The sequence below is a fragment of the Cynoglossus semilaevis genome, chromosome 17, assembly GCF_000523025.1.
Source record: "Cynoglossus semilaevis isolate Cse_v1.0 chromosome 17, Cse_v1.0, whole genome shotgun sequence".
In the NCBI taxonomy this organism is placed as follows: domain Eukaryota; kingdom Metazoa; phylum Chordata; class Actinopteri; order Pleuronectiformes; family Cynoglossidae; genus Cynoglossus; species Cynoglossus semilaevis.
Window position 1 is genome coordinate 4153791 of NC_024323.1, and position 18764 is coordinate 4172554.

General features: G+C 43.4%; 1 protein-coding gene across 9 annotated transcripts in view; it reads left to right on the forward strand.

The window, feature by feature from the left end:
• The first annotated feature begins 1138 nt into the window (after positions 1–1138).
• The window catches only part of LOC103392755 (supervillin-like), a 20624-nt gene continuing 2998 nt past the window's right edge, over positions 1139–18764 (forward strand). The window contains exons 1-31 of one of the 9 annotated variants that reach the window (XM_017040765.2): positions 1139–1393; positions 4151–4428; positions 5547–5699; positions 5809–5985; positions 6636–6667; positions 7737–7798; positions 8783–8928; positions 9764–9992; positions 10077–10561; positions 10662–10758; positions 11501–11539; positions 11640–11702; positions 12612–12686; positions 12790–12889; positions 12982–13065; positions 13144–13176; positions 13259–13460; positions 13745–13911; positions 14004–14090; positions 14180–14316; positions 14496–14643; positions 15083–15228; positions 15311–15486; positions 16097–16241; positions 16334–16634; positions 16747–16901; positions 17009–17108; positions 17203–17407; positions 17495–17628; positions 17707–17862; positions 18528–18671. In XM_017040765.2, the coding sequence (XP_016896254.1) occupies positions 1388–1393; positions 4151–4428; positions 5547–5699; positions 5809–5985; positions 6636–6667; positions 7737–7798; positions 8783–8928; positions 9764–9992; positions 10077–10561; positions 10662–10758; positions 11501–11539; positions 11640–11702; positions 12612–12686; positions 12790–12889; positions 12982–13065; positions 13144–13176; positions 13259–13460; positions 13745–13911; positions 14004–14090; positions 14180–14316; positions 14496–14643; positions 15083–15228; positions 15311–15486; positions 16097–16241; positions 16334–16634; positions 16747–16901; positions 17009–17108; positions 17203–17407; positions 17495–17628; positions 17707–17862; positions 18528–18671 (4462 nt within the window). In that variant the 5' untranslated portion in view covers positions 1139–1387. Of the gene's footprint in view, positions 1394–1704; positions 1930–3998; positions 4429–5546; positions 5700–5808; positions 5986–6635; positions 6668–7736; positions 7799–8782; positions 8929–9763; positions 9993–10076; positions 10562–10658; positions 10759–11500; positions 11540–11639; positions 11703–12611; positions 12687–12789; positions 12890–12981; positions 13066–13143; positions 13177–13258; positions 13461–13744; positions 13912–14003; positions 14091–14179; positions 14317–14495; positions 14644–15082; positions 15229–15310; positions 15487–16096; positions 16242–16333; positions 16635–16746; positions 16902–17008; positions 17109–17202; positions 17408–17494; positions 17629–17706; positions 17863–18527; positions 18672–18764 lie in introns of those variants that run through there. The other 8 variants (XM_008329468.3, XM_017040764.2, XM_008329469.2 and 5 more) reach the window with 8 other exon arrangements.

Here is an 18764-nt window from a genome sequence, read left to right on the forward strand (position 1 = left end):
CTGAACAAGACACACAAGCTGAAACGTCAAGACTGGGCCAAGAAATATCTCAAGACTGATTTTTCTAAGGTTTTATGGACTGATGAAATGAGAGTGAGTCTTGATGGGCCAGATGGATGGGCCCATGGCTGGATCGGTAAAGGGCAGAGAGCTCCAGTCCGACTCAGACGCCAGCAAGGTGGAGGTGGGGTACTGGTATGGGCTGGTATCATCAAAGATGAGCTTGTGGGGCCTTTTCGGGTTGAGGATGGAGTCAAGCTCAACTCCCAGTCCTACTGCCAGTTTCTGGAAGACACCTTCTTCAAGCAGTGGTACAGGAAGAAGTCCGCATCCTTCAAGAAAAACATGATTTTCATGCAGGACAATGCTCCATCACACGCATCCAAGTACTCCACAGCGTGGCTGGCAAGAAAGGGCCTAAAAGAAGAAAAACTAATGACATGGCCTCCTTGTTCACCTGATCTGAACCCCATAGAGAACCTGTGGTCCCTCATCAAATGTGAGATTTACAAGGAGGGAAAACAGTACACCTCTCTGAACAGTGTCTGGGAGGCTGTGGTTGCTGCTGCACGCAATGTTGATCGTGAACAGATCAAAACACTGACAGAATCCATGGATGGCACTTATATTGGTTTCCCTGAAAATAAAAATAAATAAAATTGAAATGGGTATATATTTGTTTTTTGTTAAGTTGCCTAATAATTATGCACAGTAATAGCCACCTGCACACACAGATATCCCCCTAAAATAGCTAAAACAAAAAAAGCCCTACTCCAAATCCCAAAAATATTCAGCTTTGATATTAATGAGTCTTTTGGGTTCAGTAAGAACATGGTTGTTTTCTTTTTTTTAACATGACGTCAAAGTATGTTACACTTCTAAATTGTGTAAATATACAGTAGATGTTTTCCATCTTGAAACTGGATATTTGTCACAGATTCGTGTTTAAATTATGCCCATGATCCAAGCGGCCCAAACCGAGATTGACATGGGTCAGCCCATCGGGAAAACTCCCGAATGTCCCGATTAGCCACTCCTGTCTTGGACCTGGATATGTTCCATTGCACTATTGCACGTTTGCACATACATATCACCTCCGTCTTGCACATACGCCTAAGTGTTTTTTTTTTTTTAATTTAATTTTCTTATTTGATTCTGCAATATTGCGTACGTATAATGGAGCACGATCCCACGGGAGCGTCTTGGACAGTGGAAAGTGCGTCCACTGATGTCCATCTATTTATACTCTTGTCCTCTGAACTCGCAGAGCCCCCCCGCCGCCGCCAGCCTGACTACATTTGGAGCGACGCTGTTCAGTGAAGCGCCAGTGGGGAGGGACTGTCGGGCAGAGGAAGGACTTCAGCGGCTGCACTGACGTCCACGACTCATGCACGTAAGTATACGCAGTACCTTTTCTACTTTATGTGACCCAAAAATGACGGAATTTTACTTGTGAAACTTTGCGTCGACTGAAATATATGTAACGTCAGAAATAAGATGTTGAATTAAAGTTTGTTTCCAGCTCGGTCCCTTGTTCCATACGAGTTACGCATCTAGACGAAGCTGTATTGTTACATATAACAGTTCCCTTTGTGCTAACGTCAATGGGGAAAGTTAATTAATTAGTGTCAATTAATTAATCACACCTGTTCCTTCACTCTGCCTGTTAGTGGTATTATCTGACCAGCTGAATTACGGCATCATTGCATTAGACGTGGTCAAAAATGACCAGGTCAGTGTGACGGACTGGACCAAGTAGTGGAAATTAGAGATATAATCATCAACAGTTTGGTTGTTCTGTGTGATGTTTGCATGTTGTACCTGTGGGTGAGAGAAATTTATTTATTTATTTATTTATTTTGGTAGTTCTCAGGTCCCACCGTCCAGAAACATGCAGGATTAGGTAACTGGACACCAAATGGACCATAGGTAGGAATTAGAGTAGAGTGAATAGTTGTTGGCAACTGGTAGGATTGACTCCAGTTCATCTGTTTCCCTGAAAAGAGACTGCACTGTAAAAGTTGGATGAATGAATGATCTGTTGGTTTTATCCATTGCACTTTAGGCAAAAAATCCCGTGAAACAGATCTCCTAGAAGCAGAGGATGACTCCAAGTGTGAACTATACATCACTTAGATGACCATGACTTATTGACAACATTTAAACCATCCCCTGGTGTCTGCTTATTAGCACCATGTCACAAGGTCGTGTGTCGAAGTGGCTTTTTGAACATGACAATTGCTCCATTGTAAAATGACTAAATGACTTACACACACACAGTGCAGTCACCAGATCTTAATCTAATAGCTCTAATGGAGCTGTAGCTCTGAATTATATTTGAACATCATGGTTAAAGAATAACATAAAAAAAGACTATCTAGACTGTAGCCTGACAAGTAAAAGCCGCAGTATATTTGATTTATACTGATTATAGCAAACATGGTAGCCCTATATAATTTATGTGACAGTTTGTGTATCATCTGTGCAGATGCTTATTATCATTCGTTACAATTACGAGCGCTTGTATTCTAGACACAGAGTGCCTGCAGTCCAGATCTGGATTTTATTGAAAGTAGCAGGGTAGTTTGGAAAACACATGGTCAAACAATAGTGACCATACACAGGTGAGCACCTCAAGTCTTTTAAGAAGCAGAATTGGGCAAAAAATTCCACTTAAAAGTAACAATAAAACTACAATAGTTGGTCATCTTGGTAAACAAATAATCAAACCCCAGACTGTTGGTGTTGTGCTCTCAAACACAGTCTTTATTCCAGTGCCACTGTCACTTAGTGTCATTGGATTAAGCGTCAATGATCCATGTTGATCCGTGCTGCGTTCTACCCTCCAGTCGACAGTCCTTCAGCCTGTCACATGACCATCGCTCCTGTGCAGCAGCTTTTACTTATGTTCTGCTCGGAGAGAAATAAACAGAGTGCTCCTTTAATGGGTAAGACAGCTGCATCATTACTTTCTGTAGGCCGGCTTGGACGTGGAAGTTAGTCTCTTCATGGCTTGTGTTGATGTGATGTCTTTATGTGATCACAGTGACCGTCATTTAAGTCTTAAGGCTGTGTCCACAGCCATAGGCATTGACACATCACTGCTGATGAACATGTATTTCATGTACACTTGTCCATCTTCTGGCCGATTACCAGCTGTGGAAACAATGCAAACTGCTCTGGACAAAAATTCAAACTATCTGAACGGCCACCGCAGCCATTTAGCTGTGCAGCAGATCCGTCTGTGGGACTAAGTCCACAGCTCACGTCTCTTTGTTCTGGCCACAATGTGCCTCCTGCAACATGGAATGCTGACATGCACACTTTAAAAAAAAAAAACCACACGTGCATACCCACATTTATGTTCATACACATTGCAAGCTCACATATGCGGTCCAGCCTCTGCCAGCCTCACTGATGGTCTGCAGCTGTCTTTACATGCAATTTGTGCCATATCAGTACTATTTATATCTGACTCCTAGCTTTGTTAGTGTTGTGTGTTCACCTCCAGGCAACCATAGGGCCAACAGGGGATTTTTTCCTGCCTGATTGAAATAGAGTACATGTCAAACTCAAATCAATATATGTACCTAAACTAATCTAAAACCATATTTAGTTGTACCTGACCTTTATATTGACTTATAAAGTCCCATGTTGCTAATTTGGAAAGCGATTTCTGGGCTTGTGGTAGAGACAAACTAACCTGCCGACTCAGTGAGTTGAATGCCTGGATCTAGCGAGGAGTTGACCTGGGAAGGTGTTGAGTTTCAGTGCAACGGGAGATCTCGACGTGGCACCGCAGCCTGGCACAGGTCATCTTACATGGTGTTAAGCAAGAGAGAAAAGAAAGACTTAAATGTAGGAGAAACAAAGGTTAATATATAATGAGGACATCAGTTCATCCATATTATTGTGGACATCTAGACTCCAGAACGGCAATTAAATGTGTTGTTCTTTTTGGATGACACCCTGAGACAATTTTATTTTTTTTGTTTCAGGACAAACTGCCCACTCAGTAACATACAAAGTTGTTTTAACCCTTTCTGGAGGACCCAATGAGTACAGCAAAGACCAAGGTCTGATGGAAACTGAAATCTACAGGAACTAAGGCACAACCAATCTCTTTTCTATCCCCAACTCCTTGTAAAAGAACAGGGACGCCATGGAGAACTCCACACTGGAGCCCAGATCGGAGCGCATCGCTCGCTACAAGGCCGAGAGGAGGAGGGAACTGGCCGAACGTTTTGGTAATGTGGAGGAACTACCGTCAAAGTGGGTGAGAAGGGACGGGAAGGACGGCCACAACCTGGAAGATCAGGCTTGTACGGGGACGTTGAACTCAGATGGCTTCAGTGTTAACGGCAGGACACCAAGGGTTACAAATGGATTAGAGGCAGGCGCTCCCGCAGAGTCCAATTACCAGGGAAGGTGAGTGTTGTCTGGAGTGAATGTTGATGTATTTGTTCAAAAAGTGAAGAAAACAGAGTACAACCTGATGTCTTATTTTCAAGGATAGTCCTGTAAAAACCACACATGACACTTTGACACATCAGATTAGCTGTTAAATAAAACAGATACATCTTCGATGGCAAAGTTGGCGCATAATCATAGAGAGTAGGATAGTTCAATATTGACACTGTCACCTGCAAGTTCAAAATCACTATTTCTAAATAACTTTTATCATAGGCTAATATTTTACCTGCCAGTTGTGCTAGTGTTAGTTTTTTTATTACTTTGAAAACAATTATGTAAAGTTTTAGATATCTTTTGAACCACCTTACCTACTTTTCTGCATGTCCCATAGTTTTTTCTTTGTTTTTTTCAAATACAAGCGTTGTTGTTTTTAGCAATCTAGCTAATTTTGGCCTTTTCTTTTAGCTAAATTTAATTTTGAAACAATTGTGAAGCAATGAGGCTAACACTTTGTTAGTAGCAATGTCATTTTCATTAGGCTTTTATCAGCATTTAGACTTTTCTACCCGACTTCTTAAGCTTTAGACGTGGTGTTTCTGAATCAGTGTGTGGTGAGTTTTTATTAATATTAGATGAAGAGAGATTTTTTTTACACTGTTGACTCGGATCCTTTTTAAAATAAGTTTGGCCACCCCTGAATAATGGCATCATTCTGCAATGTAAATGGTCAAAACTACATGATACGTGTGTGTACATATGAACATATATTTGCATATATGTTCATATGTGTGGATAGTTAATACATTATCCAATTCTTCTCTTATTTCTTGAACACAGAAACACTGTTGTTGTTGTGTTTTTATTTGCTTTGCCTTTCAGTGGCACCAGGTCCTTTGCTTCACCTGTTGCTCTGCAGCCTTTGTTACTAATTAAAACTGAAGTCTAAATCAGTGGGTCCCAACATGGAGCTGTGTTGCATGTTATTCTGGGTCCTCAACCGGCCGTTTTTAACATGACCGGTTAGAACAAACTAACCGGTCAAACTATCAATGGTTCAGAAGCTCTTTAGCACACATTGATCAACCCACGATTTCTTGCTTCCTCACCTCCCTCCGTTACTACACTAACTCCAGGCAGGGTTCCCAGGACTCTGTTAGCCTACTAAGTGGAGAGGGGCACCTCCTCCCTGGACACGACGTCCCGCAGCTCCACACTCGGGTGTCGGTAGGCCAGTTGAAAAGTGCCCTTCTGGAGCAGACGGCGAGTGAAGAACAGCCTGAGAAAGTGTAGGGTTCCCTGCATGTGTGTGTGAGACTTACAGTCTCTGTACATCCGTCACCCTAATTCTCACCTCAACTATTTCTTCCTTCTTTTCTTTATTCATTTACACACTAGCTGTCCCGACCATGGGCGTGCCACATCCTCCCTGGACCTGGCCGTGAACCCTGGCCCTGACGGTGGTCGGCGGCGCACTCGCCGATACCTCCCTGGTGGTTCTGTCGGGAGTCGCAAGACCAGCGACCGCTTCAGGACACAGCCAATAACAGCCAATGAGGTGGAGGAGAGCAGTGGGTATGTGCTTAAGAGACTGTTTTCTTGTTACATCATTGTAGACCAGTGGTTCTCATGACGAAAATTCATATTTTTAAATGAATAAATCTGAAACATATTATGCACAATTAATACAACATTTAGAAAAAAAATGTATAGCTACTTGTGAGATTATGAAATAGAATGTCTGGTCTTTTTATTTATTTACTTGTTGTTTGCTGCAATGCAAGTCCGTTGCTCATTTAAGCACAGGCAGCACGGAATCATGGGATCACTTGCAAGTTGAACGTGGAACGAGCAGGGGAATTCTAATGTTGGTCATCATGGTGGTACTCAGAGAGCTCAGTGTTTTCTCAGGTGGTACAGAGTAGAAAAGGTTTGAGAACCACTGTTGTAGACTATTCAACTTGCCACGGCATCTTAGAAGTGCGTGTTGTTTTGGGTTTTTTTGCACAGCACTTTTGCATGAAATGTTTTTGGGCGGTGTGGTTTACATGTGTTTGCAGTCTGACATTTAGTCATAATCTTGTTGCTTTACCTAGGATGCAAATATGCCACCATCTTACAAAGACATGCTCTGGTGGCTCAGTGCAGAAGATAAGATGAGGAGATAGAAGTCTGCATCATGTCCATGCGCATATTTCATCGTGTTCATGTTTGTCCTCTTCTAGGCTTATGGACGCAGAGGAGGAAACCAGTGCAGGTAAAGTTCTTTATAAAGATTTTCATACCTTTTCTACTTCGCATTGCTTGGGTTAAAAATATGATTGGATGTGTTTGGCTTCTGACAAATTAATTTGGTTCTGTATGTCAGGTTAAACAAATGATTTGCCTGGTAGTACAGCTCTTTAGAAAGACTAGAAATACTGGTTTTCTGTTACTCACTGAGGCCAGTGCTTACAGAATGACTCTGAAATATAAAGATTGACATTGACAGCCTGACCAATAAATGTTTGACAGCAGCGAACGATCTACAGTATTTATGTGATGTCCACGGTTAAAGAAAATATTTATAGAGTGGGTCTATAAAAGTATTTATTAGCCAGTGAAATAAATGTGTTTGTATATTTAGCTTCATAATGTTTTATCATAGTGATGACAGATTAACGCTCCCACAAAGAACGATGTGGCTCCTTAACCCCACCCTCTGTTGTCATGATTGACAACAGAGAAAGAGTGGCGTTGGTATGTCATGGATCAGATTAATATTCTTTTAATCTACAGTGTATTTACATCAACATAAACATGAAGTGTTAATCAAACCTAAGTATGTTAGATCAGAAAAGAAAAGCGCTTCGAAGCCCACATACTGACCTAAGTATTTACTGAAAACTAACCCATAATTTTTAAATCTTCATCAGGTCACAACATTTACAGAGAGAATGTATAGTTTGCCCTACTTCTTCAGTTTAAGATTCTGTAAAGCTAATTGCTATGTTTGTATGCTAACCAGCTGCTCATTTTTGTCATTCTTTTTTACGTGTTTTATCTGAGTAACAATGTACATATTTTAATTAAATTTGTTAAAATGTATTTATTATTATTATATATTTCCTGTGCATGAAAAATAATTATGATTGTGATGATAGTTAAATGTATATTCAGTATATTCACGTGAAAGTTGATACTAGTGAAAATGTCTTTTTTCTATACTTCATGTAAAAGCGGAGCAGAGACCTCTATCACCTGTGGGCCGTCATCTTTCGGCATGTTCATTTCTACTGTATATATATCTCTGTGTTCAGACGATTTATGTCTTTTTCCTCTCGTAGCAGATGTGAAAACAGACGACAGAGCCAAAATGAGTGTAGCAGCCAAGATGTCTTTGTTCAAAGTAAGTCCTCACTGAAACATGATCTCTAAGAGCTGCTTATTTTCTCTCTTCTCACTGGGACTGTCTGTCCCAACACCTGCTCCAAAGATGATTGGTCATCAGGGCTTTTCTCAGCATTAACATCAACGTCTTCATTATGTCTCATCATTTTCAAAGCATCAATTACCACGTTCTGCAACTTAAAAACGGTACACGTGGTGATCCAGTAGCTCAGCCCGCTCATGTACAGTATAACGGCTTCATGCATCAGCGACGCTCACCTCAGCTGCTCACCTTACAGAGAGCACACACAACACAACCTGATCTTGTTGACTGCCTATCAAACAGGTGTTGTCCTGGAGAACTTCAGCCACACTCTCGATCTGTTTATATGTTTTTATCTGTGAAGTACAGTTCCATTCTTTTGACCTCTTGTCCTGCCTTTTCCATGTTAGTTTCAGCATCCTCATTCTTCTTATCTTCAATATTTCCCATTTATGTTTTATATTGATCACATTTTTTTTGTTTTATCATTTTATTTTTCTCCAAATTGTTCTCCCACTAACTGCAAACTGAGGTTAAGACGTGCTGTAATTTATTTTTTTTTAACCTCCACTGTTACGGTGCCTATTCCTCCATTTTACCTCCTGCACACTTTTGAGTCACGGAGCGCCGGTGAACATTTGCGGGTCGCTCTATTAGCAGGACAAACCAGAGCAGCTGTGTTATAATTAGCCTGCTGCTCTGTGGAGGCGGGCAGCGAGGTAACTGAAGCTGCTGCAGCTCCGGTTACATCGCAATCTGTTGGACTGGCATTCAACTCCATGTGTACCAAGACCACAGCAGCTTACAGTAGAACTTTCCTCACCAGCTCACCCAGGTTTAGCCCCCCGCCCTCACACCCTCCCACCTCTATACGGCCAACATCAGTAGACAGCGTTTAAATTTTCGTAGCCTTTCTTATGATGTTGTTGATACAGTACGTAAATGTCTGTCGCTTGGCAGGAGCTGGAGAAGTCCTCATCCCCTGAAGCTTCGGCCTTTCTGAAGCCGCGGTCGGGCGGCGTCTGTCATGAGCGCAGGGTGCGGCGGGGCAACGACCAGCGCTTTCTCACTCAGCCAATAACCACTGAGGAAATGGTGGCTATCAGGTGGGCTTCATGGATGTGTAATGATGAGAAGGAAGGTTTATCTGTTTAGAATATGGCCCTAGGGTTGTAACTGGAAGACTGTATGGATCAGGGGCCCCCGGTCCGTGGACCAGTACCAGTCCATAGGTCATTCCATAGGTCACAGGTGGTACTGGCTGACCAGTCCTTGGAACAAAAAAGGTTGGGGACCACTGGTATAGATGTAACTACTCCATAACAGAATAATTCATGTTTCTACTATTGATTATTATTTGATTGATTATAAAAACTTTTAGTTTCTTAGGTTAGGAAACTCTGCTGCATGGACTTTACTAAATACTTTTTAAGCTCTCGTGGACCACACAAAACTGCTTGGAGGGCTGCATTTTGACCCCTGGGCCTTGAGTTTGACACATATGGCTTAAATATTTTTTTCTATAATGCATGAAAGAAATAGCAGTCTGGCATTATATTATATTACATTACATTACATTACATTATATTATATTAAAGGTTTCTAAAGACAGAGAAACAGACATCCCTGTGACCTTAAAATAAAGTTGGAGACTAAAGGGGTGGGGGTGGGTGGGGGTGGTCTGCCGGGGCATTTCATGAAACTGGCAGGCTGAGTGCAACTCTGATATCTCTACTCTAAAGTGTGAATAATTGGAGGTTCACATCTTGTGTCTGTCAGATGGTATATCTGAGGAGATATGTTTGCTGAAAATGAACACCACAAACTATTTTTATTGTGTTTTTGTTATTTAGTTTAAATATAAGTATTTTCAAATGAATCTTTTGCTCCATTTAATTATATATTGTTTAAATATTTAATTTAATATATTGTCTTCCTCAGTGAACCCAAACCAGCTGTATCTACGGAGTCCCAGAGTGGAGATGTAGAACCAGCAGAAGATGTTGATGAGAGCTGCAAACTCAGCATGACTGAGAAGTTGGCCCTTTTCAATAAACTGTCTCTACCGGGGAGGAGCTGTCCGAGCCACCCTGATGGACCACCAGAGAGGCGAAGGCAGAAGGGGGCTCGGTACCGAACACAGCCCATTACTGTGGACGAGGTCAACCTGGTAAGAAGAAGCTCTCTCTGTTTGATTCCACAGGTTCTGAAGAGAACACACTCGTATGATTCCATGTCTCTGTGTTTCCTGTAGCTGGAGAAAGGCCCTGTACAACTTCCTGCCTTCCATCTGTCTGCTCACCTCTCTGACAGACAGCAGGCCTCATCTGTCAACCTTAAACCCAGTGAGGTTCGTCACGCTCAGCCAAAGCCAGAACCTGAGCCCAGTCCTGGCCAACCTGACCCTGTGCCCAGCTTGAGAGGAATCCTGAAGAAGAGCCGGACTGAAGACGCAGCATGGAATGAGATGGACAGCGGTCCTAAGGATCCTCTGTCCAAGAGCCATGAACAGAATGGTGGAGGCTGTGAAAGAGCAGCGATGCAGGAAATCGTGGCGCCCCCACGTAGACAGAGGCGCGCAGCCTCAGGTGTGGTGGGAGGCTCGGTGACTGCTCCTCCCTGGAGACAGAGGACAAGAAACCGGAGGGAAACCATCGCTTGTACACCGAGAAGGGTTTCACCAGAGCAGGACATTCTTCAGGACGATAAATCCAGTCCAGGTGCCACAAACAAAGACCTGTAAGTCATAGACAAAAATATAACAAATATGATAGAAAAGCTCTGTAGTGCATTCATCTGTTGCCTTTTTGGTAATGTTTCATCAATGACGTTCAAGAAGATGCAGCGGAGATGCCAGAGGTAAAAGACACGTTCAGGACACGTTGGTGGACCGCCCTCACCTACACCTGGAAACAACCAACACCAGTGTGACCACGGTAAGAAACACAGCATAGACATGCTGCTACTGTAAATATGTGAAAAGTCTGTGTTGTCTGTTGTCTCTGGGGCCCATGGTCTGCTCTCAGTCTGTTTGCCCAGGGGTTTTAAATAAGAAGATGAATGCCACATAAACTCTATCAGTCAGGATTTGTAATCTCGTTAATTCTACTGCCTCTAATCTCATCTCACCATCTCATCTTACTCCTTACATCATCTCCTTGTTTCCAGATCTGATCGCTCGTCACCTCATCTTTTCTCATCTCATATCTTATCTGCACATTTATTGTATCTAATGTCATCCCTGCCTTCATTATTTTTTACTGTCATTCTAATCTAATGTGATCTCACTTAGTCTCATCTTCTAATGTTGTGTCTTTGTTTCATTATCTGTCCTCTCACAAAAGTCCGAGTCACAGTTTGGGGGGGTGACAGAGTTCACTCTTCCTCAGGAATAGGCTCGTGGTCACTTTTTGGCATTTGTGATGCCGCTGGCTGAAACCAGATCCAGCGTGGCTTAGGAACAGTACCACGGTCCTGGTACGCGCTAAATGTCTCCAGATCAGTTTTGAGTTACCCTGGAGGAAATACACACAGGTCGTGTGTGTTTATGTAGTGAGAGAGGTCTGACTCTGTGACTCTGCACAGTTTAATGTGGCATGTAAACACACAACGATTGTGTTGGTTGTCTGATGGGTGCTCCTGAGCTTTACACATTTTATTTGTTTGTGTCTTTTGTAGGAAGGAACAGAAAACCACGAAGTCGGTCCAATGTGCTGGGTAAGTCCAAACAAACCACCGCAGCTCACCTGGTTAAATCTGTACCGTTCTGACCGGCGTTGGCCACTCTGAGTCCTGACACCAAACCCATTTCTCTCAGGAACCTGTTTTCGCCTCAGTCTTTACTTGCAGTACGCCTCAGTATATCATGTGTTTCAACCAGGTAACTGCCTGTGCATGGGTGGTTTTTATCACTGCTTCTTTTCTTGTGCAGTGTTTTTTTTTGTGCAGTGGAGATGGTTTTTTATTGTCATTTCACAGATTCAGGTTGACGTGGTTTTTGCAGCTGCTGTGTGAAATTCCTCTCACACTAACAAGACTTTTTTTTTTTAAAGTGAGAGATGTCAGAGCTGCTGTGTCGTCTCACATTAAGGATGTGAGGCTGACTTTGTTGTTCTGTACCAGCGGTTGTCAAATCTGATGTAGTATAGGCCACACTGTGGCAAATGTTGTTGAAACGATGGCCTTTAGAGTGCAATGGTCACTGGTTTGTTAGTCAGTTTTCAGGTTGATCTTTCTGTAAGGAGTTTGCATTTTCTCCCTGAGTGAGCATGTGAGTTTTTACCAAAAACCCCACTCTTAATTGAACATAGGTGTGATTTTTTTTTTTTAATGGATGGTTGAATATATTAGACCTTCACTACAACTCCACTATTTTACAGAGAACCATAAAGTAACAATTGTCAATTATTATGTAGTTTATGTTTTTTCACTGTATATTTCATCTGTATATGTCCAAACAAATGCTTAATGATAATCAAGTGGCGGCCCGTGGGCTGAATCCCACCCACCATGAAATAATAATGTGAGACTTAAAATCTTATTTTTGTTTTATTTTATTTGGATATCAGGCCTCTGAGGTGTCTCTCCAGAAAAAGTTCAAAATTTTACAAAAATGTTTGTCCTTCCATCTGCCTAATTCTGTTGAATCTGCAATTTTAAGAATGTCCTAAAAGCATGTTTTGAAAGAATGTCAAATACTTAATTTAAGATTTTTTTCTAATGTTTTTTCACACCATTTTAGAAATACAATGATCTAACTTTTTTTTTTTCCTTTTTACTTTATGATCAGACAAATCTGTCATTTGAAGCACAAGAAGTTTCTTCTCCAACCAACAACCCAACTCCACCTCAGTGGAGACAGAAGGTAACCGTTTTAGGATGTGAAGATATCTTTAATCCTCATAAGGACATATTGGAATAAAACAACCTAAATAACTAAAGAACTCTGATGTTATTCTCTGTTGAAGGTCAAAGGAGTGGAGGACGTGTCTTCTCAGGACAAAGTTGAGGAAGTGAATGGACAGAATGAAAGAAAAGAGAAGGAAACTGGACACAGGAGCAAGAGAGGTCAGTATTTTTGCTCTTCTTTAATCCATCACCTGTACATATCCTTAAGTATAAACCATACATTCTCACCAACATGGAATGTCACCGTTTAGGTCTCAGGTCTCCAGAACCGGATGCTAACGTGACATCCCAGAATAAGAAACACTCAGCTGAAGCTGTGCCTTGTACAGATGAAGGTGAACACTTCTTCCTTTTAGAGTTTTAGCCCCGACTTCATCAGTTTCTCTAATGGATCTGTTGTCATTGGTTCACAGAGATGCCGGGGGAGTCTGTGACGGAGTCTGAAGGTGAACAAGAACACCCTCTACTACTTAATATGATTTAAGTCTTAATAAATCTCACCTCTTGGTTGTTCCTACTCCCTTTCAGCTGTGCAGAACTCCTCGCTATCAGCGCCTCCTGAGGAGATGAAGCAGGAGGAGACACCTGTCTGTGGACCCTGTACGTTTGACAGAGGTTTCTACAGTGATCCGCCGCCTCCGTCTGCCTGTGCTCCTCCAGCCTGTGGGGACGTGACAACGGCGGAGAGTGAGCAGGACCTGGGTGTCGTCTGCCAGACCAACACTCACATGTGAGTCATTGATTATTAGCTATTATTATGAACCAATTAAAAAAAAAAATTAAAATGTCTCAAGACCGTCTTCGAAGGAGGAAACTTTAGGTTAAAGGAGTGTTTATATATACACATATACAGTATTATGTGACGCTGGTAAGAACTACAGTGACAGGTTAGGTAATAGTGTTGTTAGATGAGAACTTCCTGTTTGTTGTAGCAGATCTAACTGAATTCAGTATTGGTGGATTAACTTTGATTCAACTTCAGAGTTTGACTGTAACGTGTATCTGTGTGTTCAGACTGTCGTCAGCGGTAGCGGAGCACAGGCGCTCTGTGCGTCCGTCTCGTCGAACCCAGGGCTCCAGGAACCCTCTGAGGGCCCTGGCTGCCAGAGAGGACATCAGACAGGACTACATGGGAGACCGAATCAGTGCAAGTGCTGAGGAGAGAGCTCAGGCAGAGAAGAGTGAGTTCAGTTGTTATTGTTGTTGTTTTATTCCATTTCTTGGTGAAGGTTTTATCACTGCTAAATCCCCCGATGATTGTTTCTGTTGACAGAGCGTAAGAACTCCTCAGGGTCCAGTTCACAGGTCAGTGCGGAGTCGTATCCTCCCTACAGCAGACTGATGCTCATCCACGTCAAAGGTCAGAGACTGTGGACTGTGTTGTCGTCTGTGTCACGGTGTCTGTGTTGTCATGTGTTTTTTTATGAATGTTAATATCTGTGGTGACAGGTAGCTGGCATGTCCAGGCCCGTCTGGTGGAGCCCTCGGCTCGCTCACTCAACAGTGGAGACTGCTTCCTGCTGGTCACTCCTGAGCATTGCATTGCGTGGAGTGGAGAGTTTGCCAGTGACAAAGAGAAAGCTAAGGTATCAGTGAAGGAGTGACACAATTTTGTGTGATCTTAAGTACAACATCCGATTTTTTGTCTCTATTGTATTCTATGATTCAGCCCTGGTCAATACAGAATACAACCATCATCATCATATTACTATAACCATCACTGTCTTCACTGTGTGTGAAGCTGACAGAGTGGCTTGTTTCCTAGGCGTTGGACTTGGCTTCGTTCATCCACAGTCACAGGGATCTGGGCTGTCAGGCCCCTCAGCTCGTCCACCTGGAGGAAGGAGTGAACTCTGACAGCAGCGAGGCCGCGGACTTCTGGGATTTGTTGGGAGGAAGAACACAGTACAGAGGTGAGAGGTCAAAATGTTTCTCTGAATCTAAAATATTAGAATGTCCTCTGTTTGACTCAGATTGATTTGGAGCCACTTTGGTTCATGGATTTTCATACATTTTCTCAACCAATCAGGTGCTCACTCCTGCTTTGTCTCTAAATATGATCACTATTCAATAAGCTGGCATCATTTTATAAAGAAGACATAGTCGAAATGTGTATCAACTACATGACTCCACCGATGCTAATGGAAATCAGAATCTCCCACCTACCATTAGAGGGCGCCCTCATACCACACTCACTCTAATAAAAGTTTTATTTTGCACCTGGCGCCATCTTTCTGCCCTTCCAGACTTACCATCATTATAGATCTATGGTTAATTCAATATATTTTTTTTATTAACATTATAAAACGTGACAAACCAGATCAGGATGGAAAAGTATTTTTTCTATTCCAGGGGCTGGTGCACCAGAGGAGGATGAGCTCTATGAGCTGGCTGTGATGGAGTCCAACTGTGTGTACAGACTGGTAGACAACAGACTGGTGCCTCATGAACAGGCCTGGGCCACCGTCCCCACGGTGTCCCTCCTGAAGTCCACTGAGGTCAGACACTTACTCCCCCTTTTGTCTGATTGGTGCATTTAAACAGATGAGGTGTCACAGTCGTGTCCATGTGTATGTCCAGGCCCTGGTGTTTGATTTCGGCAGTGAAGTGTACCTGTGGCACGGACACGACGTCTCCGGCAGCGGTCGAGCCGTCGCTCTGCAGCTGACTCAGCAGGTGTGGGTCGGAGCTTACGACTACAGCAACTGTCGAGTCAACCCACTGGATCCCACGCAGAGTAACCCCAGCACGCAGCTGTGAGTCCACGCCGCCGGCACTTTAACAGTAGTGGGAGGAGACGCAGCTGAGCAAAGCTCGTGGTTGTCGAACATTAGCCTTCTGTACGGTACGACAGACAACAACAACGTAGATGAGAGATTTAGGAAAATTACAGTGGATATATAAATAGTTTAGCACAACATCATGAGACATAAACATCATCTATTTTAGTTTATTGACATGTCACATGTCACTTCCTGTCCAGTTTGTGTTATAGCCCAAATTCCCAAAACATGTTTGTCTCAATGGACTTCAAAGTTTTGAAATTAGAAATTCAATTTCAAATTATTTTCCTGAAAAACTGGAGATTTATATACAGTCAATATAAAGTGAAGCAGAATAATTTTTACAAATATCATTGAAAAGCGTTTTAAATCAATGACTGAGCAACATTTTGGTGGGGAGAAAAATATCCTTTTTAGTAAAAGGCGTCTCCAGTAGATCCAGGTTAAGTTTTCAGCCGTCTGACTCAGCAAAGAGGAAGAGAATTATGGAGACAGCAGAGGGAAGGGAAAAAAATGAAGTGGAGAAAGATGGAGAGGCCAGAGAAATTCAACACAGCTGTTGATCTTTATTCGTCCTCTACAGGAGGGGTGAGGGCCGTCCAGACTGGTCTCTCTTTGGTGTCGTCTCAGAGCACAGTGAGACAGCTCTGTTCAAGGAGAAGTTCAAAGACTGGTCCGACCGGAGTGGACGCACGGCCGGAGCTGCTGCGGTGGACCACGAGACAAAGGTTCACCTCTGATTCCATTTCCACAGTCGTGTTTTCATGTAGAAATACAGAGAAATAACCGAGGGTCTCATCGTCTGTGCTCGTCTCCACAGCCTGAATCATTGCTACCTCAGTCAAACCCCCTGACGCCCTGTGATGCCAAAGCTCTGGTGTCAGGTCAGTCACTGGACGGAGATGCTTTGGTCCATAACACGGTGGGAGGTGTTGATGTCCCGAGAGGCTACGGTGTCCTCACGCTGGAGGACGGCCCGTGGAAAGAGCTGAAAACGCTGGCGGTGGACACGTGGCACGTCCAGGAGTTTGACGACAGCGAAGTTCCGGTGGAGAGTACGGGGCAGCTTTACGAGGGCGACTCTTACGTTGTTCGTTGGACTTACACCATCAGCGCTGTTGGTCTGTGACGCTGTACTTTTCAATCATTTCAGTTTGTCATCAACAGTAGTGTCATTTAACTGTGGGTAACATTAAAAAAAAAAGTGAAGAGTTCCGTCCTTCTGTGCTGCAGACAAACAGATGGACGGTTCATATGACTGCGGCTCTGATGCTGGACAGAAAGAAAAGATGGCTTTCTTCCTGTGGCGTGGACGTCACTCCAGCGCCAGTGGACGGGACACCGCTGCTTTTCTGTCCATTGGCATGAAGAACTCTGAGGAGGCACAGGTGGGGGGGGGTCATTTCTTACCATGATGCATCTGTGCATGCAGGCATTTATCCTTTCACACACATTTCTGTTACCAAACTGAGATTTACACCCACTCCTTCTCCAGGTGCTGGTACCTCAGGGACAGGAGCCTCCCTGCTTTCTCCAGCTGTTCCAGGGAGGCCTGGTCATTCACAGAGGCAGGCACGATGAAGCCCCCTCTGCAGGTGCAGTTTGCTCATAACCTCACCCTCACCCTCACATTTTCTTTCAAAGTTTTTAATGATGTGAAATAACTTTTTTTTTTAATCAATTTCACAGAGTGGCGTCTGTTCTGTGTGCGAGGAGAGCTGCCTGAGGAAGGATCTCTGTTAGAGGTGGACTGCTGCTGTGCAGGTCTGCGTTCCAGGGGTGCTGATGTACTGCTGAACAGCCAGAAGGGGGTGCTATACCTGTGGACTGGCTGTAAAGCTCAGCCCAGCACCAGAGAGGTCGCCAAAAGGGCAGTGGAACGACTCACTCAGATGTAAGTCAGGTACACACACAGAAACATTGGTTGGTGCAGGTTTACTGTGAGTGTGTGTGTGTGTGTGTGTGTGTGTGTGTGAGTTAGATGCCCTCCAGAGCTGGGGCTCGGTAAAAACTCCCCAGTGAAGGTGCAGGCAGTAGACGAGGGCTCAGAGCCTACAGACTTCTGGACAGCACTGGGACAGATGGACAGGAAGGCTTACGACTGCATGCTGCAAGGTAGAAAATCACACCCACTTTAGTCATCTCCCCCCAGGACACACACCCTCGGTATTCACTCAAATTGTCTCCTGTCAGATCCGGGGAAGTACAACTTCACACCTCGGCTCTTTCATTTGAGTGCATCATCTGGAAGCTTTCAGGGAGAAGAGCTGCAGAGTCCGAGTCGACTGCCGGGGCTGGTCATGGCCATGCCCTTTGTCCAGGAGAGTCTCTACGCTGCCCCTCAGCCCGGTGAGAGGAGAACTGATGAGATACTGTTGAAGACGGAGCACCGTCGTGTAATGCACCAAGCTTTGAGAAAGTGTTACCAAACTATTAAAGTTGTTGCTGTGGTTTGGATCATTTCAAGGGTAATTTTAGTGAATTATGTAGCCTGTCTGTGGTGATCTTTAGCTGCAGTCCAGCGACGTTAGCTGTTTTGACTAATTTAACTAATACTGTAAAATTGGCTAACATCTTTTCGCCTAACTATGTCTGACCAGGTTTGATCTTTTCATTGCTTAGTTGTACCATACATATTTGGGTAACATTTATTTTATTGTGTTCTTTTTTTTAGTTATTTTTGTTTAGGTTTTTATACCTTTTTCTGAATCATTTTTGTTTCTCTGTTTTTTTCTTACTGCTATGGGAACATTTTAAAGGCATTAAAGATGATTATCTTTGTGATAAGTGAGAATCTGTTTTAAAGCTAGCTGTGTTGGGTTCCTTTTTAGGTTAATTTAGCTCATTTATTTTAGCTAGGTCTAGCATTTGCCTAGGTGTATAGTAACAGTAAGTTTTTAGCTTTTATGCGTCATCCTCTTGGCTACTTTTAAAGTTTTATATTGTGGGTTTGTTATTATTTATTTACTAACTCACCCATGTCTGAATCATAGTCTTTTCCCTGTGTTCTTCAGCCTTGTTCCTGCTGGACAACCATCTGGAGGTCTACCTGTGGCAGAGGAGACAGTCTGAGCAGACGGAGGGCTCAGCTCAGGCCTGGAGCTGCTGGAACAGTGAGAGGATGTGTGCCATGCAGACAGCGCTGCAGTACTGTAAAGGTACTCTACTGGACACTACTGTGTGTGTGTGTGTGTGTGTGGGGGGGGGGGGGGGGGGGGAAGAACACATCCCCGCCGCCGGGGTTTTCCTGG